Below are 27822 nucleotides of genomic sequence, written 5' to 3' on the forward strand. Positions count from 1 at the left end.
GACATTGTGACGATGCATCGTCTGCTGTGGGTTGCTATTCGGGCCGATCGACCATCGGTATCAGGTACGGGCTTTCCAATGGGGTTGGATGATGCAAGATTCGGGTGCGCGATGCAGTGAGTCGCTATTTGTGGGCTCTTCCCGCCTCGTGTGGGAGGTGACGGGGGCGGGAATCAATAGGAGGAAACCTGGAAACTCCTGACCAAATATCTCTGCTTTTACGATGCTCAACACAGTCGATAGAAATAAACGACGTTGTTGTTTTCCAGCTGCCGTGTTTTTTTGCCTCATCAAGACCCTAGTCGGTCGCTTGCCATGGTGAGGTAAGGTAAGGTAGGTACCTGAAATACGTACTTTGGCTCACCTCACGCCGCTGAGCGCCGAGCAGCCGAGGACGCCACGGGGATCGACGGGATTAAGCTTCGACGACAGCGGTGGCCCCGGCACCCGTTTCAGAGCCGCGGGTGGAGCCCCAACGACGTCATGGCTGCGCTTTCGCCAACATCAAACGTCGACGTCGACGTCGACGCAGTCGCGGTGAGGCGCAAAGGTACCTTACACTAATTAAGTACCTTACGTAGCGGTGATCAAGTATGCGGGGTGCAGATTCGACCCCATTCTTTCCTTCTTTTTCTTAGTCCCCCTCCTGCCATGCTTGGTTTGACTCAGTTCGAGTCGTGTGCTGTACGGTTTGGCCGAATAGTTTTGCCATCCATCCAGCCACTGAGAGCGGAAGGAAAGAGGAAAACACGCAGAGAAAGAGAGAGACACTCGCACACAGCCGGCCGGTCTCAACCCCGAAACTCTGAATATCCCTGTCCACTGAGTCTTTGCCTACGCAGCAGACTGACTGATTCCCCGCCATTCACTCTTCGCCCCCCTACCACTCCCCATCACTCCTCCAAAAGCGCTTGGTCTGTCCGTGTCGTCGAATCGGCCCGGCCTAATCAGCGTCAATACCAGCGAGCGGTCATCGCTTCCCGGGACCACCTTGGGTCGTGGCCTTGGTTTCCCGCGGCTGCAGAACTGCACACGTACCTTGGCAGCAGTAGACCTCATCGCAGTCCCTAGGTAAAGGTCAAGTGAGGGATTCACAGTCCCGCACTAACGCCGCCGCACCATGACGATGACATCGTTCTGTTATCCACACTAGTCAGTGCCTCCCACCACCTGGCGTCCACACTCCCTCCACCACCACCCATTGCCCATCAGATCCCTTACCCCACGGCCTGGCGTCGAATGCCTTGGCGCCAGGTAATCGCGACAGATTTAGCGGCGCCCTGTAGGCTGTCTGGGGTTCTCTGGCGTGCCCCGGCTCCATGTTGGTGCGGGACTAATTGACGGGGACCCCATCACGGGAAAAGATGCTGCCCGCTAGTGGAGGAGTTGGCGTTTCTAGGTCCCTTCTTTTCTTTTCTTGGCTTTCTATATAGACTGCGTCTATTGCTGCCTTCTCGTGCTTCAAGACAGATGTCCGTCGGCCTAGTCTAGTCCAGGGTCTTTCTTCTCTTCTTGGTCTCTTTCATTGGGATTGCGAATATACAGCACGGGGTCCGGCATTACTTCTCACTCGACGCTCGGTCCGCATTCGCCATTCGCTCTTCACATTCTTCCTCACGCTCAACCTCACTCTCACAGACTACGACCCCTCTCACCAATTGACAACTTTACCCGTATCGATCCAGTCAACAGACCGAGCCATTCATCATGGGCTGGTTTGGATTGAAAGGCGGGTGGCTCACCTTCTGGGTAACCGTCGCCTGCGCGACAGACATGACACTCTTTGGGTACGTCTTGCCTGCCTTCCCTCTCACCCTTCACCACCCACAAAATTCTTCACCCCAATCCTCACTCACTAAATCCACTCAAATGCTTCATCCACAAACTCCTAACACCCATCCAGCTACGACCAAGGCGTCTTCGGCGGCGTCATCGTGACCGACGACTTCCTCCAAACAATGGGCATCGTCGGCAACGACACGCTGCAATCCACCGTCACCGCAATCTACGACATTGGCTGCTTCCTCGGCGCAATCTCCACGATCTGGTTCGGCGAGCGCCTCGGCCGCAAGAACACCATCCTCGTCGGCACCACAATCATGTCCATCGGCGCCATCCTGCAGACCGCCGCCTTTGGCCTCCCGCAAATGTTTGTCGGCCGCGTGGTGGCGGGCATCGGGAACGGCATCAACACCAGCACGGCCCCCGTGTGGCAGGGCGAGACGAGCAAGGCTAGCTGGAGGGGCAAGCTGATTGTCATTGAGATGATTATGAACATTTTCGGCTTCTCCTTGAGTGAGTTCTTTTCTCTCTTCCATCGGATGCTTGCCAGCTTTGAATAGTGTGAGATGCTAATCATGCGTAGGCAACTGGGTCACCTTTGGCTTCTCATACCTCACCGGTTCCATCTCGTGGCGTGTTCCCCTCGCCTTCCAATTCTTCTTCATCTTTATCCTCTACGGCACGGTCCCCTGGTTGCCAGAGTCACCTCGGTACGTTCCCACCCCCCCCCCCCCGGTTTTCCATCATTCCTTCCACAGACCTTGTAGAATCCAAAGCTGACATCCGTCCCCAGCTGGCTCATGGCCCAAGGCCGCGTCCCCGAGGCCGAACAGATTCTCGCCGACCTGGAAGACATGCCCGTCGACGACGCCTACATCCAGACCCAGTCCAAGGACATCCAGTGGGCCATTAACTACGAGAGAGAGAATACTATCCCCTGGTCAGACCTCCTCCGGGGACGTACCGGCGAGTCGTCTGGAACCTCTACTATACGGCGTATAGTCCTTGGATGCGGGACGCAAGCCATGCAACAATTTAGCGGGATTAACGTCACGAGCTACTACTTGCCCCTCGTTCTCATCAACTCTGTTGGACTGGATAATAAGCTCGCGAGGTTGCTGGCGGCGTGCAACTCTGTCAGTTACTTCTTGTTCAGCTTGATTGGTATCCCAAACGTGGAGAGGTGGGGAAGACGGAAGATGATGATGTGTAAGTTGTGGAAATATCAAATCCGGATGTTGAAAACGTGAATGGCAGCTAATTATATTCCCCACAGACGGCGCGTTTGGCCAGTTCGTCTGCTACGCCGTCATCACAATTTGCATCCGCTACAATGAGATGCCGGGCCTCGCCCCGGAGACGCAGTCCCAGTGGGCAAAGGCCTCTATCGCCTTCTTCTTCTTGTACTATGTCTTCTTTGGAATTTGCTGGCAAGGTGAGATTGCTTCTTATCCTTCAACTTTGGATCGACGGGTGCTCATATTAGATAGGTGTCCCATGGCTATACCCCACCGAGATCAACAGCTTGTCTATGCGCACAAAGGGTGCCGCCCTCGGTACCGCAACGAACTGGATCGTCAACTTCATGGTACGTTCCCTCTCATCAAACCGATTAAATCGTCTCGGTCATCCTGTCCAAGCACAGAGAAACACAGAACCTAACAAATCTCCCCCTTGACAGGTTGTCGAAATCACACCCCCTGGAATCTCCGCCCTCGGCTGGCAATTCTACATCATCTGGACAGTCTTCAACTTTGCCTTTGTCCCCATCGTCTACCTCTTTTACCCCGAGACGGCCGACCGCTCCCTCGAGGACGTGGACCGCTTCTTCGCCGACAACCACGACGTATTCGTCTTCCGCGACAAGGACGCCACGTCGTCCAAGCGCCCGCTCAAGTACGTCGCGCAAGAGGAAGAGGCGATTATGAAGCGCAACAGCCGCGGCGGCGTGTCTGGCGGCGAGGCGGAGGATATGTTGAGGAGGCGGGGCGCCGCGGAGAAGATGAAGAAGGGGAGCGAGGATGAGGAGATGGCCTTTGGGGAGCATAAGGAGAGGACTTAGCTGGATGGCTTTATGTTGTATTATTTACGGGGTGAGATGTAGATGGATGGTGATGGGATTTATGAGTTATGATTGTAGAATTTCATGATACCTGATGATTTTGAAGTTCTTTCCTGCAAGCCCTGTCCTTTGTATCATGGATCTGATCTTCCTACACAATGGTCCGGTAGCTATGATCGGCACGGATCTCTTCCATCATCGCCAGATGAGAACGATACTGGACGAGAGATCGAAGATTTCATCAATTCCTCCCGTCGATTCCATGTTCTATATCTGCATAGTACAGGATTGCTTTCCAACCAACGCCGAGTTGGGAGCCCAAAAACTACCAGCCTCTGTTGCATATCAGAGACCCTCTGATTGGCACTGAAGGAAACACAGGCATAGCCTCTCAAGATCAGGTCTTCTGCATCGCCCTCAAGGTTCTCAAGAATATCCTCGACCGCCATCCCAAACACCCAATCTGGTCTGTAATCCGAGGGACTTGGCAGTCGACATTCTCGGATGGAAGAATGAATATTCGAACTTTATCTTGGCGTCTTCTCCTACTTCTCAACCCAAATCGGCTCTCTCATCGCTGGTGGTTTGGGATTAGGATTGATCAGTGTTAGTTTCGTTGACAAGTAGACTTTGCGCCTATACAGCAGGGAATATCGAAGTGAGCGACGGAGAAGGGGAGAGAGACGGACCATATGAAGCTCAGAAGGGAAGTACGGAGGATTCTCGGGTTCACGAACTACTGGGTTTATCACCAGCCTCACAATGCTCTCGTAATAAGACACTGGTCGACACATTCATATTGCTTCTATAGTCTTTGGCCAGCCAACCTATGACTTGTCTCATGATTTTGAAATGGAATCTCGTTCATTTGTTACGAAGCTGCACTCGCTGGGTTTGCCTGGAGACATAGACCTTGCCTTCAGTCTCTGCCTCTAAAACTTTACCCCAGCTACCTTCAAGTTACCTTCAAGGTTCCTTAAAAGTAGGTAGGCACCTCATTCGACTTCAACCTTCAGGTTTTTCGAGAAAAATTGAATCCACACGTCTGCCCAAAGTCGACTTACCTTAGGGCATCTGCCTTAGCAAGGTACTTTACCTACCTTACTTAGTTGGTGCCAACCTCGGTATCTTTCAACTTTGCTTAGCATTTACGTCTGCTTCTCTTCTCTTTCTTTCACTGTCGTATCCTTTTTCACAAGCAGGCCGACGATCTGTTCCTTCTTCCCTCCCCTTCTCACGCTATCTTGAGAAACCTTCACTCCCCCTCCCACCACGCCCGATCAGACTCCAGCATGTCAGACTCCAGCACATCGCAAACCGACGGCGACGAGGAGAAAATCCGCCACCTCCACGCCGAGCTCAAGCGCTACAAACCCAAAGAAACATTGACGCTCTGCCCCCGAAACCCAGGTATACCGTACGGTCTCCCAGAGTACGGAGAAGAAACCCGCCCCGAGTCCAACGAGTGGCTCCTCCCAAATTTTGACCCGACAATCGACCAGCCGGATCACGAAGCACAAGTAGAGGTCATATCATACTTAAAGGGCGACATCCATCGCGATGCCCTGGTCCTGCTATGCAACATCACAAAGGCGCCATCCATCAGACACGGCGCTCATCATCCTCTCGTTCCCGGACGCAAGTTCGTGCTGAAAGTGTACAACCCGACTTTCTACCTGAGCGCGCGCACGCCAAGCGAGCTTGCCAATCAGTCCCTGAGTCGGGAGGCGAATGCCTACGAGTACTTTTACAACCAGGGCATGACGGGCCATCCTCACATGGTGCCGCAGTACTACGGTAGCTGGGCTCTCAAGTTCGACGTCAGCGAGCCGTCCCGTGGCTCCCGCTCACCCAAGACACGTCGTTGGAGATGTGCGGGAGCAATACTCATCGAGCACATCCAAGGTCTCTCGCTCGAGCATATGTGCAAGCGAGACGAAGGCGGAGCCATGAACACCGACGAGGCATTCCTTCCCTTTCCCGACTCGGATTCTGTAAGCGGCAGCGAAAAGAAAGGAATTCCACTGAACGAGATGCCAGCCCGACTGAAAGTTTTCAAGTAAATCCTCCATGGCGGTGTCCGCTTCATGTACGTCGGCGCCCATTTTCGCATTTTCCATCCACGCGAAATCTTCCTCACGTTTGGCAAAGACGGACAACGGACCCCAGAAACCGTACGGCCCGTCCTCCTCGACTACAGTCTCTGCGTCGTGTGGTCCCAGACCCGTGACAGCACACACGGACGGCTCGACGCGTTGGACTTCGACGCCCCGCCGATTCCCAGAAGATATATAGTCGACAAGCACCCGCTACAGCGACTCCCGGCACCCCCGCACCCTCTATGGAAGTACGACATGCAGATCGTAGACCCATTCAAGGGTTGGTTTCCCGTCGACTGGAAGATACAGCCGGAAGCATTCCACGTCTGGGTTACGAGCGAATTCGGGGATCCAGAGCGGGAGGGCGTGTACTCGACGCGAGAGACGCTGGACAAGACGATGCGGGCTTTGTGGGAGGAAGGTCAAAGGACCTATGAGATGGAGAAGCCTCGCCTCATCAGCGAGGGGAGACACGATCTGATTATAGATGTCTCTGAAATTCATCCAACTCCCAAAGAGAAACTACAAGCCGAGGCAAAAGCTCGCCACGACTCCATCGTCACGCACGCTAGAATGCGGAGGGAACTCTATCGGGGTTCGGGCTGGGCGATTCCAGCTAGCCTTGACGCAGCCTGCGAGGACCCATCACCCCCCTGAGCCTGGCTCTTAGGAGAAGTCGGCTCAGGGATCTGAGGGACATCGGCAAAAGAAACGGGGCACTTGGAGCAGAGCTCAGACTTGGGGAAAGAGCAAGAGAAAAGGTGCTGGAAGAAGAATTGCTTCTGTTGCTTCTGCCCTCGGACTTTCAGTCAAGGGCGGCGAGGAAGGAGTCACGTTCGATACTCGGACTGCTCGCCACACCCCTCGGGAGACGGTTCGAAATCCATCCTCGACGGAATCTTCGGTTTCTTATGAGGATGTGAGGATGTGAGGATTTGACGATAGTGAGGGCCCAGCGGACGTGGTACGAGGCCATATTCGGAGGCGGATGTCAGGAATACTAGAGCGCAATCGAGGATCAACTAAATGCAAGGGAAAGGGGACACTTGGAGACTGGGATGAATGGTATACGTGGAGTAGGGGCCAAAGGATAAATAGTTTCCGGTTCTTTCTTCTATGATTTCCAGGTTGTAATGGTGGGAAAATCCCAAATGATGCTGTCAGTATGCCCAGTAGTCTCTCCCTTGACAGTATATTCTAGCCCGCCTTCTCTTCTCATGATCTTCAGACTCGGTCCAATGCCACCTTTGCCTCACGGGCAACCTCTCTTCCTCAACCTGTCTCAAACACCTCTTTTCTTTTACGAGAATCCGTCTCCATGAACTACCAAAAGCTGAGTGCCATCCTTTCGAATCCAAAGTCTCCAAGCTCTTGCAGCAGCTCCTAGTTGAATTTCCCCCGCTTCTCCATCCATCATGAGGCAAACCCACACCCAGATCAAGGCTGATTGACATGATCAAAACCGAATTCAACGACTCGAATCAAACCAGCCCGGCCAGATCAGAACCACACCCTCGCCCCTCACGCCCTCCCAACAACACCCAACAGCTCGTCGACAACAACCCCCCTGAAAGCCCGATCCAACCCACAACTCCCCCTCGCACCAAAGACACCAGCGCCCTGACCAGCTACGCCCTCATCCTCACCGCCGCCGCCTCCCCTATCCATAGCCAGAAAAGTCACAGCCAACTGCCGCGGATCCAGCGCGGCCCTGACGGCAGCCGTGTACCTCCCTCCCATAACCGCGTTCAACGTCCCAAGATGCTCTGCAGCCGCGACGGCGCCAACACCCAAGGATGAGGCCACAGACGTAGACGCAGACGTAGCCGCAGACGCAGACGGACCCCCGCCCTCCGCAACAGACCGCCCCAGCCCAATCTCCAACAACAACACCCCCAGCGCCAGTATATCCCGCCTCTTGGCCTCCTCAAGCGCCGCCCTCCCATCGTCACCACCACCACCAACACCACCACCGCCATCGCCATCCCCCGCAACCCGACACCGCCTCACCTCCTCCTCCACCTCCTCCTCAAGCCCAAACCCAACCAGCAGCGGCAACGACACCTTGGCCTCATAGGCTTGCCCCCGGACCCCAAACCACACATTCTCAGCGCACACCGCACCATGCACCCGGTCCACGGCGTGAAGCTCGCTCAGCGACCGCGCAAGCGACCCCGCAAACCGAATCTTGTCCGACAGGATCCTCGCCGCCGCCTCCCGTCTGCCGCGCGTAAAATGGCCCTCGGGCGAGCCGAGATGCTCCGACAACCTGTGGATCTCGCCGCGACGACAGCCCTGCAGGGGCGCGGCGTCGTAAATGTACTCTAGGCGGCGTCGTCGCCGCTGGTTCTGGGCGTGGTGCGCCACCACCCTAAAGTTTGTGCAGCGGAGGAGGTACGGCGATCGCGTGGCGTGCAGAAACGTCGCGAGCTTCAGCGTCGTGCGGTACATGGCCGGGTCATCCCGCGGCATCTCCCTCGTCTCGACAATGGTACTCGCGTCGTGGAACCGCAGGCACGGGGTCTTCATCGGCGTGTTCTCGCCGTCGGGGGTATCGGGATCGTTTGGGAGGAGAAGGCTCGCGATCAGGGGTGCATCCCCCCGCTGGATGCGAATCTGCCAAATGTCATGCTCGAGGCTCTGGTCCCGCGCCGCCGCGATGTCGCGCAGCTGCACGGCGCGGGTATCCCGGCTAAAGAGGCCCTGGTTGAGCACGCGCTTGATGGCGAGGACGACGTCGGCGCGGATCTCGTCGTTGAGGGCCTTGAGCTGCCTGTGGGTTTCGAGGACGAGTTTCGGGTACTGCGGGCCAGTGAGGGGTGCCGCCGCTGCCGGGCTCTGTTCATAGACGCGCAGGGTCTCGTTGATACGCCTGAAGGGTAGTCTGCAAAGGCTCAGGTCTGCGGGGGCGAGGCTGAGGAACGTCATGGAAGATGTCTCCAGGTGGCAGATGATGTCGTTGTAGATTAGTCTGTACAGGGCGGTCGTGCGGGTCAGTTCGGACTGGAGCTGGTTCATTTGTCTCCGTGTCTGTAATTGGATCGTCTTGCTGCTGTTGGCCAAGTCGACCAGTGTACGAGCAGTCTCTTCGGCTCTAGAGACCACTTCGCCCAAATCGTTGATGCCATCGTTGCTATTGCTATTCACCATTTTTGCGTCGATATCGAGTGTACCAGATTTCCTTGACGGGACACAAACGACGCAGCAGCCGCGTTATAAACGTTCCAAATCCATGTTGAAGGATTTACCGACACAACGGTTCAGTTCCGGGTCCCAGGGTTCCTACGGCTCTTGACCGGCAATTTGATTCCTACCTCAGAAACCCAGCAGACACGTTGTGGTAAATACTCAATCAAGTTTCGAGAATCAGATCCTGCTTGACTGGCGGCATACGTAGATCTGCGGGTTCCGAGTCGTGAATCATGCCATGACTGCAGATTCAGCTCCAACGTGTCTTTGCCATCCAACAAAGGCCCCCTTTCATTTAAGCCTTGCTAGGTCCATCAACGACGGGGGTGCGACAGGTATTCAGGGCAAAAGCCGGAGGAGGGCCATGACATCACTCCCGAGAATGCATATCATCGGCTTCAAAGGCCGAAACTGCTGCCTCCGATGCAAGAGCTAGCTCATGTAACTTACTTGCGTGGAGGGCACTGGGGTGGAATTGGGCAAGAGGAGTCGTAGCAGGCCAATAATTCAACCGCTTAACAGCTGTATCATACGCCAATGACCCAACGATGTTGCCAGTGTAGCCAGCCCTATTCCAACCCCGTGTGGGCTGTCCTATCATGGTCGGCCAGACCCTTAAGCGATCTAGATGTTGGTACAGGTCTGCAAGCTGAAAGTAAGTAAGGAAAAAGAAAACGTGCTAGCGCCTACGAACGACGGTGTACGACTAAGTGGTACCTTTCGTCTTGGGTTGATGCGCCACTTGGCGTATCTTAGCCCTCGTATCGGCCAAGTGCCGCTTAACAATCCGTCTTTCCTCCATGGCCCCATGATGTTAGTCGTAGGCGGTGTGAGAGAGGTACAGAGAGAGCATAGAGGGAGGCATTTCGACGTAAGCGATGTAGACCAGGGGTTTCACGACATTAGGGCAGGTCGGCTATGCTCACTTGTCTTCGGCGGCCACGCCGATTCGGGGGGGTTCTAGTAAAGGTCCCCCAAAAAACCGGCCCGTTGATAGGACCTTCGGACGGATTCCCATATGCCCGCATATGCAGCTGACCCTTTCAGGCATGTAGCCGATCTCCAGTCCGACGTCTAGTGATATCGTCGTAGGCGGGGTTGTTTTTGCTGCCTGAGCAGCGCGCCACGCGACAACGATTGAGCATGCCGAGATTCCCAACGAAACGCCCTCGCCGATGGTGTGGTCGGCATTGGAACTTTGGTACTCTTGCAAGGGTCATGACACGGCCCGTCTTTCAAGTTCTCGCATCGGCTAAAGACGTGTTTTACAAGTTCGATCTGCTTGTTAGTAGGTTATCGATCTTTCAGCGATTTGCAGCGCATCGAGACTGGGCCGGCTCTCCTCTCCCCCCTCACTCAAAAAAGTGTTCGACCAAGGCCTCGACTCTCGATTGCGGGATCCTGCGTGGGGGCCCAGGTGGATATGTCGCACAGGCTCGAATGACACAATCGCGCAGATGTCTCGGGATATCCGTCGAGGATCCATACTGGCGGTACCTTGGTCCAGTCGACGACAATTGAGCCGTGCTCTATTCACATTGCTTGCGCGGGGAACAACCGGATACTACCGCGGATGCCATTGGGCGTTTCTGTATGGTTATACTATGCGAATGAAGCACATACTGTACAAGGACCACAACGCATGCTTCGGATCAAAGACGTGGAGTGGACGTGAACGTGAACGTGAACGTGGACGTGGTCGCTTTCCTTCCCTTGCAGTCTGTTCGGCCATGAACATGGGCCTTCTTGTATATCGAATTAAAAAGGGAGTGTCTAGAAATCAGGTCTGAGAACTGTGACGTGTCTGATGCATGACATGGCAGGGGGATGATCCGATGCGCTCTGCGCCGTTTCCTCTTGCCTCCGCGACTGTTTCTGGATCGTGGCGGCAGCTGGTACGTCAGTTTGAACCATGCTGCAACTTTACCTCGTCCCTCTTATGGACCCCTTATTGTACCCCACTTCGCTCGGTATTTGCGATTCTAGGTCTAGGAAGAGACGGCCTCCTTGACGTCCTCCTTGACATCCTTGGCCAAATCGCCAGCGCTCTTCTTCTGAGCAGACTGCCACATGAGGATACGAGAGCACTGGACAACACCGACAACACCGAGGAAGAAGTTGACAGCGGCAAGACTGAGAAGGTTAGCCAATCAATTCCATTGGTAAGGTTCCCGATGACGTACAGGTAGTTCTTGGGCTTGATGATCAAGCACCAACGGGTCCAGATAATACCAGTGGCAGTCAGGGCACCGTTCTGAGTGAGGGACAGCTTCTCGGCGGGACGGGCAAAGTCGGCAACACCGGCAAGGACGAGAGCCCACTGTGTTGTGCGTCGTCGATGGTCAGCATTCGTTCAATGTATGAATTCCCAACCCTGCCGGGTGTTTCCTCCCCCGGTCTTAATCGAGCTCCGACATCGCGACCGGACATCTGCAAGGGAGGTACCCGGAGATGGCTTCATCATACCTTCATAACAGGGGCCCTGGAACCATCGGAGTCAGCCGATATGTCCAGATAATACAGTCCGAAGCTTGCTTTTATCGCAAATCGGGGTAATCTACTCACCAGAAGTGCACCGTCTTGATTCCGATGGGGCTGTCCCACATGCGCTTGAACCAGCTGACCTGGGCATCGGCGGACGCCGTCGAGCTCTGCCATCTCTTGGAGCTCTCGCGGAACTGGGCACGGAACTGGGAGGTGCGGAAAGCGTTGCGGATCTGGGCGCCGGCGAAAACCTGCTGGCGGAACGCAGGGCGCGCAGCCTTGAAGAAGTTGTTGGCGGGGGCCATTATGACGGACAAATGTATAGCTGTTTTTTCTTTCTGGTATATATCGTCGGAGACTCGGGTTCGGAGGAGAGCGATTGAGAAACGGGCTCGATCGCGCGGGATATAGGTGGTTTGGAGCAGAGAGGTTTTCCTTTCGACGGACGCACGGTATGGATGGGGGGAGGTTGAAGCGAGGTTGAGAGAAGCTGAAGCGTTGAGATTTGGAACGTCCGAAGATGAGCGGGCAGCCTTTTTTGGCCCGGGAGCGCGAGCGAGCGCATAGGTAGTAAGGTACGGTGGACGGCAGCTATCAGCGAGCAGCAGCACCGCCAACCGGAGTTAAGCGGGGACAAACGTCGAGGGAAAAAAAGTTGACGGGGGAAGCACTGACCAAGCCGCCTTCCTACCATGACAAACAGACAGTTCCCAAAAGCCCAAAATCGGGGGACGAATTGTGCATGTGCATAACTCGCAGCTCCAGCTGTCCGACCAATCGAAAATAACCAATTAGACCAGTTATGCCCGTCCCGAGTCCCGACTGTCTTATGCAATCCCGGCCCACCTCGAACCGCGAGCATCTCGTCAATTTCAATCCTCGCCAATTCACCCGTCGCTGTCGCCAGAGGCTTCCAATTGACCTTGCCACGATCCCGCCCTCCTCCACCTTCGCCCGTCCGCACCTCCCAGCGCAGCCGCAGCCACAACCACGATGTCGGGCAAGTACGCATTCACAAAAGCCCTCAAGGAGGTGCGCTTTCTCTTCTGCCAGACGGGCGAGCACAGCGCCGCAACCCGGTACGTTTCTCGGCTTCCCTATTCAACCTCGAAGCTCCCGCCTACGCCGCATCGCATCACCTCGAATCCCCACGATTTTTTCCCCCCGCAACACCTAGAGATCCAATCGCTAACTTCTCCTCCCGAAAGTAATTTCGTCGCGAGAGCCTACCCCACGATGAAGAAGAACAACCCCCAGACCCCCATCCTCATCCGCGAGGCCGCCGGCACGCTACCCAAGATTTACGCGAGATACGGTTAGGAATCCCCTCCGGATGAAGCAACATGGATAGCAGAGTGCTGATGAAATGCCCTCGGGAATACAGAGTTCGGTGTTGAGAAGAGCCAATCGCTGGAAGGTGAGCATTCCCAAAAGCCCCTCGCAGACGCTAAGTAACTAACATGCGCGATTCAAGGCCTGTCGGACAAGCAGATCGAGGACACAGTCACCACCCTGGTCAAGAACGGCGCATAAAGGCATCATATGGCGGGTTGAGAAGCTGAACGAATAGATCAAAAAAAGAACCTTGTACCACTACCAACCATGTTGAGAATTCCGAGCCGGAGCCGTATTGAAACTGAAATGAGCGTGCTTCTAATGACAGAATGAAGAGCCATAGCTGCAGTTCAGTTTTCTTCCTCTGCCCAAGGTACTATCAACGTGAACATCCGCCTCACGGGCGGCAGGACGTTGTCCATGTCATATGGGGCGTTCCCTCTGCAATAAATCAGATGAGGCTTTCCACAAAACTGAATTCGCCCACCTACGACGGATTCTCGTCCACCCATGTAAGCCGCCAGAGACAAGGTAAGGAATTTCCGAAAATGGTTCATTCTATCTCTGCGCAACTCCTAAGCCACGAGCACGACCCATGGGTATCACTCAAACGCATATTCCTCTCGAGGAACGAATCTAAATCCTCCCCGTCATCTGCTTCCCGATCACCTCCCCAACAAGCTCTTCAATTTACAGCAAAGCTTTTAGTCAACCCTGTCTTGCCACATCTTGCTTGATCGTTCCGTAGTTGTCCGATCGCGGCCAGATCCATTCCTCCCAAACATTAAACATCCTTCTCTAATGCTTGCCTCCATTCTCCTGGTGGCGCGGGTTTCCGGAAGTCTCGTCCTGAACGCCCAGGTTGCTGGTAGAAGGGATGGTGGTGGCGGCAGTTGATATCGCATGCGCTTTGCCCCAGACGCTGCTCGCGGGAAGGCCGGGAGCAGGCAGGGGAGCGGCGGGTAGAGAGGGAAACTCATCCTTACTAACGACAGAAATCGTTTTGCTGTTGGCACCAGAGACATTACGGTCGTCGTGTCCCCGAAACTTCTGCTTCTTAGGCGAGGGGTGGCTTTTCTCAGGTTCTTGCTTGCCTTGTCTCTGCTGTCCGTACTGCTGGCTATCAATGCTGGGCTGTCGCAGCTTCTTCTTGCTAGTGCCCTTTTGTTGACGCTTTAGGTAGCCGTTGCTGTTGCTGACAGCTGATGCTTCCTGTGAGACAGATGTAGCGCCTTCAGCGAGAGGATCATTCTCTGCCTTTTCCGCTTCTTCCAAGGCTGGCTGCTGTGCGCCATTGTTTCGAGTCGGCGAAACGTGAATTGCAGGATCCTGGCCCTTGTCGACGGAGTTTCCAGTGACACCCTCCTGACATTCTTCAGCTCTATTCCTGGGAGGCGTTGGTCCAGGAGTGATAGTTCGAGATGTGGCCGACGAACTGCGGGAGGAGTTGCGATAATGCTGAGTGGTCTTCACCAAGATCGGCACCAATGGAATTGGCGCAAGCTTCACTCGATGAGCAACAGGGCGCGATGCAGGTGAAATAAACTCTTTTGCTTTGGGGTTAAGCAGCACAATTGTCTTTGCCGTCGCCTCACTCTCAATGGTGGGCTTCATCGGGGTGGCCTTCGATTCAGGGGTCTCGGCTGACGGTGGTGTCGGAGGGGTTGATTGCATCCTAGGTGAACTATTGCTGGAGCGGCTCTCCTGAGCTGTGATGAAGCTCATCTGTGAAGTACTCGCAGTAGAGGGAAGACCACCGTCGAAGACACGGGGTTCTTTCAAGCCATTGGCTCCTTCAGAGGCAGAGACTTCCCGCGGAGCAAGATTCAGCTGGGTCGGTTGCTTCTTGCGATTCTTGGGCAGCCGAAGTGAGCCGCCAGCATTGGCGCGAAAGCTCTTAGCAGCTGGTTCTAGAAGACTTGACTTTTCTACTGATGCTTCTGTCGCAACAATATCCTTAGCCTTCGCGATGATGTCGGTCATCTCTGTTGTGCCGGCCGGTGCTGCCTTCGGGACGTGAGGGACCTTGTCATCGGCGGTAGTCGTCGAAGCGTCGCTAGTTGGATGAGTCTCATCCTGGATTTCTGATGTCGGCTTCTTCTTCTTCTTCTTGGATCTCTTGCTCTTCTTCTTCAAAGAATCTCCAGCCAGCATGGTCACGGAGACTCCTGGGAGCAACCCTGCATCAATCAAGCTGTCAAGTGTATGTCCAGAATGTATGCGAAGGCTCTCGCTAGGCTCATCAAAGCGTTCGCCAGTAGAGGAAGTCTTGTTAAGCAAGGAGTTGCTTCTTCCGGGCATGTAGGGCACCACATCAAAGACCTCGACACTACTAGCATCTCTGTGAGAGAAGACTTTCCTGTACTTTCCCTTGCCATACGTGGGACTTTGCGGAAGAGGTTCAGGGACTGGAACGTCTTCTCCCGGGACAGGCGCAACGTCAGAGACAATATTCTTGGATACCTCAGATTCTCTCTGGTCACACTGAGTCTCGGACGTCTCCTTGCCACTGATAGAATCCGGGGAGCCTTTCTTGACCGGGGAGGCTACCGCCTCGCCATCTTCTGGAGTCAAGACAGCATTGTTAGATGAGTCAGTCTCTTCAGGCTCCTCAATGTCCGTTCTGGCCTTCTGCTTCTTTTGGGGGGTCGCGGGCAAGTTGACGACAATACTTTTGCTACTGGCTGTGTTTGGACTGTCGGCAATCTGGGGGCTGGTAGACTCGATTACCTTCTTTTCATCAGGTATGACCTCCTCATAAGGCGGCTTTGATTGCGACTGGGTTTCAGCAGACCGTTGTAGGGCGATTTCTTCAGTCATTTTGGTCTGTTTCTGCTTGGTATCTTCAGGAAGTTCAGCCTTTTCCTGAAGGGCGACTTGGCCGGCGGAAGGCATTGAAACCGATTTATCGGGTACTGCTGTGGACTGAGAGCCCTGTGCTGCTCTTCCCTGCTGTCTCTGAGGACGAGTGATGATGTACTGCTCCAAGGATACTTGCGATCTTGGATCCCTATGAGCAGGAGCGGGCTGACCCTGGCCGAATGAGTTCTGATTGCCCCTCCATGGAGACTGCTGAGACCCTTCACGATGGCTTGCGATCTCACGTCGATCATTGGCTCTCCGCACAAAATCGGAGTGCATCAGGCTTCCATATCGCGTATGGTGAACAGGCTTAATATTGAGCAGGCAGCGAAACTCGGCGCATTCAAAACCGTCTGCAGACACCATCTCAGTGAGGCGAGAATCGTCTCTGAATCTAAGCAAGGACCAACTATAATCAGCAAAATTCCCAGCATGGACGAAAACATTGCTACTTACCTGACAAAAAATGAATGGTGATCTCCCTGCTCCTTGTTTGGCAAGTGGCCAACTCTCTCAACGTGTCCCCACCGAGACATTATTGCTTTAACCTTCTCGCAAAGATCGTCCTCGGATATTCCGGCCAAAGCAGATGTAAACTCAATGAAGACAGAACGCTCACGCTTCTCGCAAGAGTGACATTCGCAAGGGGTGTATGCCCATCTGTCACCAAACTTTTCATGCTGATTTGTGCAACTGACGATTTGTCTGGGCCCGGAAGAACGCGACAATTCACGTGGACTGCTTTCCTTGGTTGGAGAACGGCGGAAAACGGGCCCATGAATTGAATCGTCTGCGTTATGGACCTTCTCCCATCCTTTCGACTCGCCACGGGGGCGTTGTTGGTACTGTTCTAGTCCGTTTGAGTGAGGCGCTCCTCGCAGGCTCGGTCCGGCATCATATTGCGGAGGACCCATCGGTGGGCCACATTCGCCTGCTGGACCAAAATGGGGGTTTGTCGATGCATTCCGTCTACCGCTATGTCTCTGGAAGGGAACGGGTTCAGCTGCCCCTCCAAGATAAGCAGCAGACTGAAAGCTATGTGCGCCGCCCGAGAAAACAGGGTTAGTCGTTTGCGCTACTTGGCCAGCATTATTGAATCTGTTATCAATAGGTCTTTGAGGAGACGGGGTTATTTGCGAGGGCGGGAAAGATTGACGATTTCCGGAACCAGCAGGAGGTCCCAGTGGTGCATTATGGAGTCCAAGGAGACCGCAAGGGGGTCCAACGGGACCAAGATACGGGCGAGGCACGCCACGAGGACCTGCCGTGAATGGCATATTGAAAGCGTGACCATCAGATCTGATGGTATGAGGATTGAAGATCGGTCCCCCAGGATCTGCATTTCCATCTCTGGGCATCGGAGGTTGACTCGATTGCGCAAAAGCTGGACGCATATGGCCAGGGAGATGGCGAGGCTCATCACTAATGCTGCCAAGACTTTTTGGAGAGGTCGGCCGGTTGTCTACAGAGGAGCCTTCGGGGTAGTTGCTAGAGTTCGAAGTTGCAGTATGGCCTCGGTGAATGGCATCGACTGGATTCTGCCCGTATGTGCCACTCACGATCAGAGGTTTCGGAGGAGCATTCTTGGCGGCTAGGCTTGGTTGGGAAAGCGGCGAGTCGGGGTCTCCCATTGTCAGGTTTGAGGCTGTCAATGCAGGAGCCAGTCCACTAGGAGTATCTTGGACGGGTTGGCCCGCTGAAAAGGTTAGCTGAGATATAAATCAAACAAGAAATGGAGTCAACTAACCAAGCCAATGCTGCAGCGTGCCCTCCTCCCACTGGAATCCGAGACTGTTTTGCGGGTAAGAGGTTGGCCGGGCCCACGACTTGCCCAGAAGCTGGTCGTGTCTATAGTTCAAAGCGGTGCGGACAAGCTCCATATTGAAGGGGGGCATTCCCTGGAGCTCAACTCGATCCTCTGCACTGAGAAGGTCGATGAAATTGCCGTGCCAATGCTTGAAGTCAAGGAGCTTCTTCTTGTTCTCGCTCTTTGCAGCCCATTCGTCGCACCAAATGCCGACTTCGACCGTCAGAGCTTGATGAAGGTTACGAAGGAGACATTGATTCTCGTGGTAGAGATGAAGCATCAGGTTCCACAGATTCATCGCGCCCTGGAAGTAGATGTCGTAGCAGTCGAAGTAATCGTACAGATCTTCCCAGAACTGCAGCTCTGGCATGGACTTCATGAGGCTCCAGTGCTTCTTTCGAATACCATTGGCCCTCTCCTGGAGCTCTTCAGCGCTCCACAAATCGATCTGACGTGCCGGAAGAATTTGGCTGAGACCGCGGGTGGGAAATTCGCCATTGTTGGTGCTGAAAATGGCCTTGACCTCCTTCGCAGGCTGGTTGTAAAAGGCGATCGGAAGGTTATCTTCGATGTAGAGTCTGGGTGTCTCTCCTTCCTTCGTAGTGACCATCTTGTAACCGCCGGGGATTCCATTGGGATAATAATGAGCGGAGCTGGAACGCGTGGAGGAAGACTTAGCAGGCAGAAATTTGGTGATCGTACCCCGACCGTCACGATCGGCGTTGTTCATGGGGAAGCGCTGATCTTGGAAGGAGCCAGGCCTTCCATGAATGTTAGAAGCCATACTACAAAGCTGTCTATATCCAACGTCGTCTGGCAACGGGATAGACGGCCTGCGGACTGGGTTCAAGGGTAGTAGAAGTAGAAGAGATGAGGATATTGCTGATGGCGACTCTGGGGTCGAGGATGTACTGGATTGGTAGTGAAGGGGAAGAGGAAGATGAAGTGGTTGCTGCTGTTGTTGGGACAAGAAGAAGAAGAAAAGTTGCAAGATTCACAAGGCAGGTGAAGGGTAGCAGAAGCAGGCAGGAAGGAAGGGGGAGGAGGCAAGTGCCAAAGAAGTGGGTTAGAAAGGAACCATGGGCGGGTGCACCTGCCTGTAGATGAGTTCTACAGGATAACGGAGTATTCGGACGCCAAAGGTGACATCCGATGAGATGGTGAGATAAAGGATGCCAGAGTGAGACTGCAATACAATTTCCTGGCTGTGACATTTGTTGACATTTGTACTGAGCAGACCTGCTACAGCTGGTATCAAGCGAAGGTCTAGGCCTTCTGAATCCCATCTTGACAGATGTCTCCGAGTTGTGACAGTTTTTAGATGCGCTTTTGACCCTTACTGAGGCTTCTTTCAGGGGAACTCCATATTCGAAAAGTCGAAGATATCTTCTTTCAGCCCCTTCAATGACTTGAGAATATGAAACTGTCCCAAAGCCATGAGGCTGCCTAACGAAATGTCCTCAGGGATAAGTGTTACCTGTTTGATCACGATGAAGGACCAGTGGGATTGATGGAGCACACTTGTAGCGAGGATCAACATCGTAGTGGGATGCCATTAGGTCTACGGGACGCCGGCAGTCCTGGGAATCGATCTCAGACCGTCATCTGATGGCTGTCGACATATTGGTGGAAGCCTAAAGATAGTTGTGCCGGCCGTATCTAGGCTGATAGAAAGCACTGGAGGATATCTCGGACCAGATAGGATAGAGAAGAGTATATTCATCATTTAACTAATGTACCACTTGGGAAAGAGGGTGCAGGTATCTGGGTTACAAGGACAAAGGAGTTGCTGTTGAACATCACGAAAGAGCATTCTTGTTTCAGCTTTTCTCGCTGCTCAATGCATTGAGCATCTTGAGAATCTCAGATTCGCTCTCACCGGAGACAGCATTGCCGTTGTTCCAGTCCACAGTCTGTATGTCTCGGTCAGTCCGACTTGTTCCCAAACCAGCAGAGGGATAAACAGGCGCGCAAGCTGCCTTGGAAGAACACATACCACGGGTCTTTGGAAGACTTCAGCGTTTTGCTGGAACTTCTTCAAAGCTTCCTGCTCGGTGGAGGCGCCCTTGATGATTGACGGGATCTTGCTCTTTCCGACGTATTCCAAGATAGTCTTGACCTGGTCGGCAGTGGGAGGGTCTTCGGTGATATTGAGCTCGAAGTCGGCGCGGGACTTCCTGGGGTTCGTCTGGACACTGTGGTCACTGGCCTGATCCTCGGTCGCCCCGGCGGCCGCGTTGGCCGACACCTGCTTGAGGAGGTTGACGACCCTCACGGATGCGGGGGAGCTCGCCTTGTGGAAGACGGTGACGATGTCGAGGGTCTTGCGCTGGAGCGTGTGTCAGCTATCAATTGCTCTGTATCGGATATGATCTGTCTGTCTTACGAATCCGAACATTGTGGCAGGTCGTTGGGGAGCTGTTTTGGTGGTGGGTATGTGTTGCGCGAGCTCTGCTTCGTGCAGCGTGATGCGATGAAGTCGGCAGTGGAACTATGGAGCTCTCAGGTTTACGTCATTTAGCCGGGCGGCCTCAGGTAGTTTTAGACGCCAATGCCGGATTAGCGCACAGGCGGGGCTTATTACCGCCCCAGCGCTTGACCCCTGGCCCCATGCACCTGGAAGCGGCCAAAGAGGCACAGCGATGGAGCTTCTCCTTTTGGACCCCTCATTCCCGTCATTTGGATGGGTCTGGAGCCTCTTGGACATCGGTTTGGCTTTTTGCAACTAATGGGGAACATGACTCCAATGGACCCCTACCTATGTCATGATGTCTTGTCAGAGCGACAGGGTTATCGATATCCTGAGGTACACTGGAAGTGAAGGGTGCGACCAGGGTGCCTCACGGTCTGAAGGTTTTAGGTGGCAGGTCCTTTGTCAAGGTACCGGCGAGTAGAGATTTACAGGCACAAGGCAGATTCACTTCCAACGCTCTTTTTCGATAGAAGTTTGCTAGAAGAACCAGCAGCTGGGTAAGGTAGGTAGATAATGATCTCAGGCCTTCATTCTCATTCGCTGTCGGCCGCGGAGCAGGGGTAGTCAGGCCTGAGGCATGCGATGAGCTGAACTCAAGCTCACCCAGGTTCAGCATCCAGGTTGCCAGGCTAGGGCTGATAAGTAGCAGCGAGGATGCACAGGAAAGTCAGACCTTCTAGCTACCTCCTACCCAAGTGCATCGCCGCTTTTCCATGTGGCTTGAGCAGATCCGTCAATGCTTTTTGCGGTGAATGACAATTGCATGACGTAGGAGGGAGTTTTACCCGTCTGAGCTGAGAATCGGCGCTGGAGACGTCATGACGTAGATGCAGTGAAGGGGGGTCGTCGCGCAGGTGCACCTAAGACAGCTTCCTTCCCATCCATATAGAATGCTCATCTGCTGAACACAAAAGCGTCTCGTCATTCCGTTCATCACAAACAATCAAATCCAAACCTTTCCCTTCAATCACAAACTTTCCCCGTTTTCCGGCAGTCCAGCAGTCAACCGATTCCTCCTTTTTCCACCACCAAAACAACCATCATCATGTCTGGAAACTCCAACGTTGGCAACAGCGCCGTCTACGAGGCTGGCGACCAGAGAAACGCGAAGAACGACGAGACCAACAATACCGAGCGCTTCCACGAGGGCAAGGAGCACTCCCATTTGGCTACGGACTCTAGTAAGTTGTCCATGCAATGCTCAGCACTCCACAGTACTAATTGCCAATCAGAGGACGAACGATCCATCGCCAACAGACTTGCGGCTGAGGAGAAGAAGCATAAGGAGGGCAATGAGGAAGAGTCTCTCGAGACCCGCCTTGGCAAAGAGGACCCCACACTGCCCGTAAGTAGCATTCTTTCTCGGAAGATATGTTGACGCTAATAACTACAGGCCAAGCTACACGGCAACAAGCCTTCCCGGGGCGCTGAGATTGACAAGCAACTCCAAGAGGAGGATGAGCTGCGCCTGAGACAAAAGCAGGGCAAATAAAGTAACGAGCAAAAATGAATTCCGGCCCGGCGTTGCAGGGAGGACGAGCCCAATTGAGTGCTTAGGAAGAATGTCTACGACGGTTGATAAGGCTACGCCTCTCTCGTAGTAATCATAATCAACAACCACGTTAATAATAACCCAAATACGGCACGTGAATGGGTAGCATTTGCAGTAGTGGAAAATTCTGATGTGAATGTGATATTGTATTGTCAACTGATCAAGTGCTCTAACCGTCATACTTTTCCTGAATATTGAGTTAGCAACTTGCTTGCAAATGATGCCAAGATAAACAATTGGTTGTTGATTTGGAGGTCAGAATATGTAAGAATTAAATATCATGTATTCAGACGATATAGCCACTCCGGCGAAAGAGAGCCACCGAAAGAAATCAATCGCAAATTTTTCTCATCATTCCAAGAAGAGGGTGTCGATGATTATAAACATACCTTTTGTTTTGATGCAGCTTCATACCGAGATGTCAAGTTTTGGGCACCTCGAAGCTGATGAAGAAAGAGATCAACAAAGTAGATGAAGAGCTCGTTAAGCTGCAGCTTTATGCGAGTGAGAAAAAAAGTTCTGTCGTGGGTGGAGCCTGCGCGGTGAGTGGCCACTGACCGCCCTAGCTAAGCCCCTTCAGGAAGGGAGGGACTCGGCTCGGTTAATCAGCAAACCCGCCTCATGCTGCTTTCTGACTTGCCCTAAGTCGCACCATCCTCCCAAGGGAAAAAAAAAGAAGTGTGCCGAAGTGACTTCGAACTCCATCCACCACTAACCACCAGCAGCACATCTTCGACGTCTGGTAAGTTGACGCGCCCCTCCAAGACAAGCAACACGCAACACCTCGAAATCCGCAACCCCGATTCTAACTTTGCGATCCAACTCCAGACCGACCAGCAAAATGGGTGACGCTACCATCGAGGGTTCTAAGTGGCGACTGGTCGAGGTCGGCCGTGTCGTCCTCATCCAGGGCAACAGCCCCTACGCCGGCCGCCTTGCGACTATTGTCGAGATCATCGACCACAAGCGCGTACGTTGCGACAGCATCTCCTCCCTCCCCCGACACGATTCGATGTTTTGAAATTGGGCGCACGCACGCGCGCGCTCTGGACGATATGGAAACCTGGAAGACTAACATGAATATCAACTTGCAGGCTCTGGTCGACGGTCCCTCCTCAGACGCTCAGCTCGCCGTTCCCCGCCAGCCCATTTCCCTCTCCAACGCTCTCCTCTCTTCGCTCGTCGTCGAGGGCCTGCCCCGTGGCGCCCGCACCGGCACCGTCAAGAAGTTCTGGGAGAAGTCCGAGATCGACAAGAAGTGGAAGGAGACCAACTGGTTCAAGCGCAGCACCCAGATCGAGCGGAGAAAGAACCTGAGCGACTTTGACCGCTTCAAGGTCCTCCGCCTTAAGAAGCAGCGCCGTTTCGAAGAGCGCAAGGCTCTGGTCAAGGTCAAGGCCTCGGCGTAATGGACTCACGATTGGGATGTCTATGGGGTTGACTTTGAAGACTACGGGGCTGGTTTAGAGCGTGACAGCATGGGATCCGGTTTGGTCTGCATCACCGCAGCATTGGGTTGCTGCACATCTCTTTTGCTCCGTAACTGGAAGGGCTGTATGTCACATTCATCATCAATCATATGATGACCGGCGTCAAATACGGAAATTCAGAGACAAAAATGAATTCATGGCACAATCAGAAAAATAGATTGGTTGGCTCGTGACGGGGACACGGAGTAAAGACTTTTTTTTCGGTTTTCCTTTTGAGACTCTGTAAATCATCATGACGAACCTATTTTTGACGTGAATGCCGTGGCCAGAAGCTATCCTCAAAAATCCCGGTGTTTATCCATCCCATTTGAGCCCGGATTTCGTAGTCAGCACATGTACGGCCAGGCTCTGCTTCAGCCTTGTAGAAATGACGGGCAGAATGAATGTCATCCATTTGCTCGACGCGGCGGCCGTGGCACATAGCAAGGCGTGCACCGCGTCCCATCTGGGGGATCTGAACTGGGGGGGGCATTCGGGACTGTAGGCGGTTGTCTGCTTACCTAATCCACTTTGACACAGAAGGTGCTGCTAACCCTAGAATTTCTCTGCGATCTTTCCTACAAACCACAAAGCCACCGAACATATTCCCCCACGCCGAGTTAAGGATCCCTCGTTCTAGTCTTTGGTAAGTGTTGCTGTCCTTCTGTCGAAATTTTGACGCCATTCCCCCGATCGACGAATCTGCGCCTGCACGAACGAATTTTTGTGCGGAAAGTTGGCAATTTCCCCTTCCCACAGACACCCAAATCCGAGCTCGCCAAATCAGCTCTGCGCGCGATCCTAGCTCCCACCACCACCAGAAGAAGCAACCCCGCAGCTAACAATTTTTTTCCCTCTCGATTTAGCAGTCGACAAAATGGCCAACCCCCGCGTTGAAGAGCTTCCCGATGACGAGACCAAGAAGGTCTCCGTCGAGGAGCACGAGGACGAGAGCTCCGACTCCGAGATTGAGGGCGAGGATGCCGAGGGCCTTCCCTCCGGCTCCACCGCCGTCATCCACTCCCGCAACGAGAAGAAGGCCCGCAAGGCTCTCGAGAAGCTGCACCTGACCAGAGTGCAGGGCATCACCCGCGTCACTCTCCGCCGCCCCAAGAACGTGAGTTATCTGGAATAGTGTTGTGGCCGTTGTTGGTGGTGGTGGCACGGTGCGATGCGGGGGGACATTTAACAAGGCTGACCCACGTCCCAGATCCTCTTCGTCATCAACAACCCCGAGGTCTACAAGTCCCCCAACAGCAACACCTACATGTGAGTAGCATGCTGCGCCACGGATTATACGAAGTATGGGAGCTGACATGTGCATTCAAGCGTCTTCGGCGAGGCCAAGATCGAGGACCTCAACGCCACTGCCCAGCAGGCCGCCGCCCAGCAGCTCGCCGCTGCCGGTGGTGAGCACGACCACGCCGGCCACGACCACTCCAGCCACGGCAAGGCCGTTGAGGCTGACGCCGATGCCAAGAAGGACGAGGAGGAGGATGACGGCGAGGAGGTTGATGCCGAGGGCATCGAGGACAAGGACATTGAACTCGTCATGACCCAGGCCAACGTTAGCCGGAAGAAGGCCATTAAGGCCCTGAAGGAGAACGACAACGATATCGTCAACTCTATTATGGCATTGAGTATTTAGCGACGGCCTTGGCTAAAGATAGTTTCTCAAATCTCGACACGACAAAAAGGACGGAATGGGTTGGCATGTACAATTCCCAGGGAGTTGACTCCGAAAAGTCTCTTTCGCGCAATGAGAGGTCATGATAATCGGCACTTTTTTGCAGGCTGATATTGTGTCATGTCACGAATGATATGTGATTGGCGCATGCCGAGTCGTGGGCTGATGTTGCTCGAAATGCCTTTGCAAACCAGCCTCCTGTGGTCGAGTTTACAGCCTACCTAGGTACCCCTCGATCGCGCGGGAATTGGCTCAGATCGAATTCGCAAAGCCGGGAGAGCTTTGCCCCACCATTGAACCGTTCGCTCCCGCGTACTTACCTAAGGTAGCCAACCACACTCCCATCCCTCGGCCGGGGAGACATCACGTGACTAAGCGCGTGACACTGTCCATCCCGGCTCTTTCTCTGCTCTACGTTCGGCAAAGTCAACCATCAACCTCACGACATCGCAACTCCCTCTCCACTCCCCCGAACGCTCAACATATCCTCCAAAATGGCCGCAGTACGTGTATCCCATCGAATCCCGCTCGTCTATTGCCGCCGATTGATGCAATTCCCGTCGATGCCGCCAATTGGGTCGCGCACCCGCGCATCCGCTCCCTTGAAGCTGGGCCATCTGAGCTAATTTCTCTCCTTGTTCCTGCAACAGCGAAGCGCAGCTCTCAAGCTCGACTGGGCCAAGGTCACCACCTCCCTCGGCCTCAAGGGCCAGACCGCCGCCTCCCTCCAGGCTTTCAAGCAGCGCAACGAGAACGCCCGCCGCAGGGTCCAGCAGCTGTCGGAGCTCCCTACGACCGTCGACTTTGCTCAGTACCGCTCCGTCCTCAAGAACCAGGCCGTCGTCGACGAGATCGAGAAGCGCTTCTCCGCCTTCAAGCCTGCCACCTACGACGTGACCCGCCAGATCAAGGCCATCGAGGCCTTTGAGGTCGAGGCCGTCAAGAACGCCGAGGCTACCAAGCAAAAGGTCGACCTCGAGCTCAAGGACCTCGAGAAGACCCTGACCAACATCGAGTCCGCTCGCCCCTTCGAGGACCTCACTGTCGTACGTGCCGCCAGAGGATGTGGAGGACGCGAATGGTCGGATGCTTATGAATACAGGACGACGTCGCCGCCGCCGAGCCCTCAATCGACGAGAAGACCTCCCAGCTCGTCTCCAAGGGCCGCTGGACCGTTCCGGGATACAAGGTACGGTCAAATAACCAACTGGACGTGTTTCAACATACTAATACCCTCTGCAGGAGAAGTTCGGCGATCTTTCCGTGCTCTAGACGTGTCCGTTCTTCGATTCCCTTTGTGTACTCTAGCATTGTAGATAGGCGATCGGTCCGAGGGGAGGGGATCAACCCAGTGGACATTAATATCGACCTGCTGTACCAAGCCCTCTGCCCATCTCATGATTTCATCGTCCGTCTTGAGCGGCCACTACTGGAAAGTCTGGTTGGCGGATGCTGATGTTCGGTTGAATTTTTCCGGTTCGGAGTTTGTTTCCTCGGCGCTAACCGCAGCGGTGTCCTTCACCGAGCCTCACCAACCTCGACAACCTCACCATTCATACGTCTCGCCCAGCAAAGACGTTGAATTCGCTAATTCTATATACACGCAGTGAGTACAGTGAATATCATCAATTATCACTGGATAGCCCTCGGGACCGAGCTCACCCACCCGGCAGCCCGGAACTACGGCCGGATAAACGGGATCTCGTCGCGGCAACAACAGCCCGGAAGCACCGATTTCCCCACTACCGGGCATTGAGTCTAACCTCACCTCACAAAGCATCCCAACACCAACGCCGCGCATAAATGATGTGATGTCCTCCGCTCTTGGCCCATGCGTGATGAAATCGTTGCACTTATTGTTTTGAAATTGTAGTCCGTCATCGATCACGTATATCTCACTCACCAGTCATGGATTCACTAAACCACCTCATCCTCACAGAGGCACCTCCTCTAGATCCCGCTTGGCTGGCATTTGAGGAAGAAGCAAAAGCCAAAGGCCCAAAGAAGACGTACGCTTCGCCCCTCGACCGCCAACCCGTCTACGCAGAAGAGTGCAGACAGTTAAACGCCCACATGCTGGCCCCCGGCAACCCTTACCATTCCCTCTCGAGCGTCACGGTGCAGCCACTCACCGCCCCTTCGAGTCTTGACCAGCATGCCATCCCGGTCCTCCGCTTCTCCGACAAGAACGCCAACGGCGACGGGATTGTTGTGGTGTACTACCACGGCGGCGGGCTCTACGTCGGCGAGGCGGACAGCGAAGAGCTATCATGCAGACGCATCGCCAAGGAATTCGAGGGTGCGACGGTGTATTCTGTAGGATACAGACTCATGCCGGCATTCCCCGCCTCAACCTGCGTCGCCGACTCAATCGACGCCTTCCACCACATCCGCTCTCTCCACTCCTCCACGATCAAACTCATCATCATCGGCTCCTCAAGCGGCGGCCAGCTCGCCGCCGCCGTCTCGCAGGCCGTCCCACGCGGAACGTTCCACGGCGTCCTCCTACGCTGCCCAGTCACGAGCGACGGCGGGAGCTCCCTGGACTTTGTACCCCCTCACCTCCGGTACGCCTACACCTCTCCCTCTTTGCCGTCCTTCGTCACGAGTCTTCTCGGCGTGTTTAGCCGCGCCGTGCCGCGGGACGGGCTGGAGAGGATGCCGCTCGAGGCGTCGGTGGAGACGCTGGGCGCGCTACCGAGGACGTGGGTGCAGGTTTGTAGTAATGATACGTTGTACTCTGACGGGGTTTGCTATGCGATGGCGCTGGCGGGGGCGGGCGTCGAGGTGAGGGTTGAGGTTGTGAGGGGGTGGCCGCATACTTTTTGGTTGAAGGCGCCTTGGTTGGCGAGGGCTGTTGAGGCGGAGGGGGAGATGGTTGCTGGGTTGAGGTGGGTTCTTGGGGTTTGAGGATGGGATTTGATGAAGAGGTTTCGCTTCGAGGGTGAAGAGGTTGTTTGGACGTGTGTCGGTGGGTGCGTGGCTTGGTTTCGGTATTGTGAGGCGTGTTTGTGAAGAATT

The 27822-nt window shown here is 54.3% G+C and overlaps 13 protein-coding genes across 13 annotated transcripts; 9 read left to right on the forward strand and 4 right to left on the reverse strand.

Annotated features, from left to right (window-relative positions):
• Positions 1-1707: 1707 nt before the first annotated feature.
• Positions 1708-3844, forward strand: CORC01_05395 (uncharacterized protein; the record flags this gene model as incomplete). Its single annotated transcript, XM_022617038.1, has 7 exons — positions 1708-1787; positions 1904-2295; positions 2366-2492; positions 2576-2991; positions 3059-3217; positions 3273-3370; positions 3464-3844. The coding sequence occupies 7 exons, from the start codon at positions 1708-1710 to the stop codon at positions 3842-3844; spliced, it is 1653 nt and encodes a 550-aa protein (XP_022476503.1).
• Positions 3845-5136: 1292 nt separating this feature from the next.
• On the forward strand, positions 5137-5907 carry CORC01_05396 (uncharacterized protein; the record flags this gene model as incomplete). The annotated part of the gene is made up of 1 exon (XM_022617039.1): positions 5137-5907. One exon carries the CDS (start codon positions 5137-5139, stop codon positions 5905-5907), a length of 771 nt encoding a protein of 256 aa, XP_022476504.1.
• A 24-nt stretch (positions 5908-5931) lies between these two features.
• On the forward strand, positions 5932-6600 carry CORC01_05397 (uncharacterized protein; the record flags this gene model as incomplete). Its single annotated transcript, XM_022617040.1, has 1 exon — positions 5932-6600. The coding sequence occupies one exon, from the start codon at positions 5932-5934 to the stop codon at positions 6598-6600; it is 669 nt and encodes a 222-aa protein (XP_022476505.1).
• An 864-nt stretch (positions 6601-7464) lies between these two features.
• CORC01_05398 (uncharacterized protein) lies at positions 7465-9093 on the reverse strand (the record flags this gene model as incomplete). Its single annotated transcript, XM_022617041.1, has 1 exon — positions 7465-9093. The coding sequence occupies one exon, from the start codon at positions 9091-9093 to the stop codon at positions 7465-7467; it is 1629 nt and encodes a 542-aa protein (XP_022476506.1).
• Positions 9094-11120: 2027 nt separating this feature from the next.
• CORC01_05399 (uncharacterized protein) lies at positions 11121-11921 on the reverse strand (the record flags this gene model as incomplete). The annotated part of the gene is made up of 4 exons (XM_022617042.1): positions 11121-11265; positions 11316-11452; positions 11599-11614; positions 11698-11921. The coding sequence occupies 4 exons, from the start codon at positions 11919-11921 to the stop codon at positions 11121-11123; spliced, it is 522 nt and encodes a 173-aa protein (XP_022476507.1).
• Positions 11922-12609: 688 nt separating this feature from the next.
• CORC01_05400 (uncharacterized protein) lies at positions 12610-13149 on the forward strand (the record flags this gene model as incomplete). The annotated part of the gene is made up of 4 exons (XM_022617043.1): positions 12610-12695; positions 12825-12931; positions 13001-13033; positions 13091-13149. 4 exons carry the CDS (start codon positions 12610-12612, stop codon positions 13147-13149), a joined length of 285 nt encoding a protein of 94 aa, XP_022476508.1.
• A 600-nt stretch (positions 13150-13749) lies between these two features.
• Positions 13750-18350, reverse strand: CORC01_05401 (uncharacterized protein; the record flags this gene model as incomplete). Its single annotated transcript, XM_022617044.1, has 3 exons — positions 13750-16207; positions 16270-17509; positions 17561-18350. 3 exons carry the CDS (start codon positions 18348-18350, stop codon positions 13750-13752), a joined length of 4488 nt encoding a protein of 1495 aa, XP_022476509.1.
• Positions 18351-19440: 1090 nt separating this feature from the next.
• CORC01_05402 (uncharacterized protein) lies at positions 19441-20018 on the reverse strand (the record flags this gene model as incomplete). The annotated part of the gene is made up of 3 exons (XM_022617045.1): positions 19441-19533; positions 19617-19949; positions 20007-20018. The coding sequence occupies 3 exons, from the start codon at positions 20016-20018 to the stop codon at positions 19441-19443; spliced, it is 438 nt and encodes a 145-aa protein (XP_022476510.1).
• A 1120-nt stretch (positions 20019-21138) lies between these two features.
• Positions 21139-21585, forward strand: CORC01_05403 (uncharacterized protein; the record flags this gene model as incomplete). Its single annotated transcript, XM_022617046.1, has 3 exons — positions 21139-21274; positions 21326-21438; positions 21487-21585. 3 exons carry the CDS (start codon positions 21139-21141, stop codon positions 21583-21585), a joined length of 348 nt encoding a protein of 115 aa, XP_022476511.1.
• Positions 21586-22486: 901 nt separating this feature from the next.
• On the forward strand, positions 22487-23054 carry CORC01_05404 (ribosomal protein L14; the record flags this gene model as incomplete). The annotated part of the gene is made up of 2 exons (XM_022617047.1): positions 22487-22615; positions 22740-23054. 2 exons carry the CDS (start codon positions 22487-22489, stop codon positions 23052-23054), a joined length of 444 nt encoding a protein of 147 aa, XP_022476512.1.
• A 937-nt stretch (positions 23055-23991) lies between these two features.
• Positions 23992-24762, forward strand: CORC01_05405 (NAC domain-containing protein; the record flags this gene model as incomplete). Its single annotated transcript, XM_022617048.1, has 3 exons — positions 23992-24231; positions 24325-24383; positions 24444-24762. The coding sequence occupies 3 exons, from the start codon at positions 23992-23994 to the stop codon at positions 24760-24762; spliced, it is 618 nt and encodes a 205-aa protein (XP_022476513.1).
• A 533-nt stretch (positions 24763-25295) lies between these two features.
• Positions 25296-26073, forward strand: CORC01_05406 (ATP synthase subunit D; the record flags this gene model as incomplete). Its single annotated transcript, XM_022617049.1, has 4 exons — positions 25296-25304; positions 25452-25847; positions 25904-25990; positions 26044-26073. The coding sequence occupies 4 exons, from the start codon at positions 25296-25298 to the stop codon at positions 26071-26073; spliced, it is 522 nt and encodes a 173-aa protein (XP_022476514.1).
• A 636-nt stretch (positions 26074-26709) lies between these two features.
• On the forward strand, positions 26710-27711 carry CORC01_05407 (uncharacterized protein; the record flags this gene model as incomplete). The annotated part of the gene is made up of 1 exon (XM_022617050.1): positions 26710-27711. One exon carries the CDS (start codon positions 26710-26712, stop codon positions 27709-27711), a length of 1002 nt encoding a protein of 333 aa, XP_022476515.1.
• Between the last annotated feature and the right edge of the window lie 111 nt (positions 27712-27822).

Source organism: Colletotrichum orchidophilum (genome assembly GCF_001831195.1).
Source record: "Colletotrichum orchidophilum strain IMI 309357 chromosome Unknown Scaffold_37.1, whole genome shotgun sequence".
NCBI lineage: Eukaryota > Fungi > Ascomycota > Sordariomycetes > Glomerellales > Glomerellaceae > Colletotrichum > Colletotrichum orchidophilum.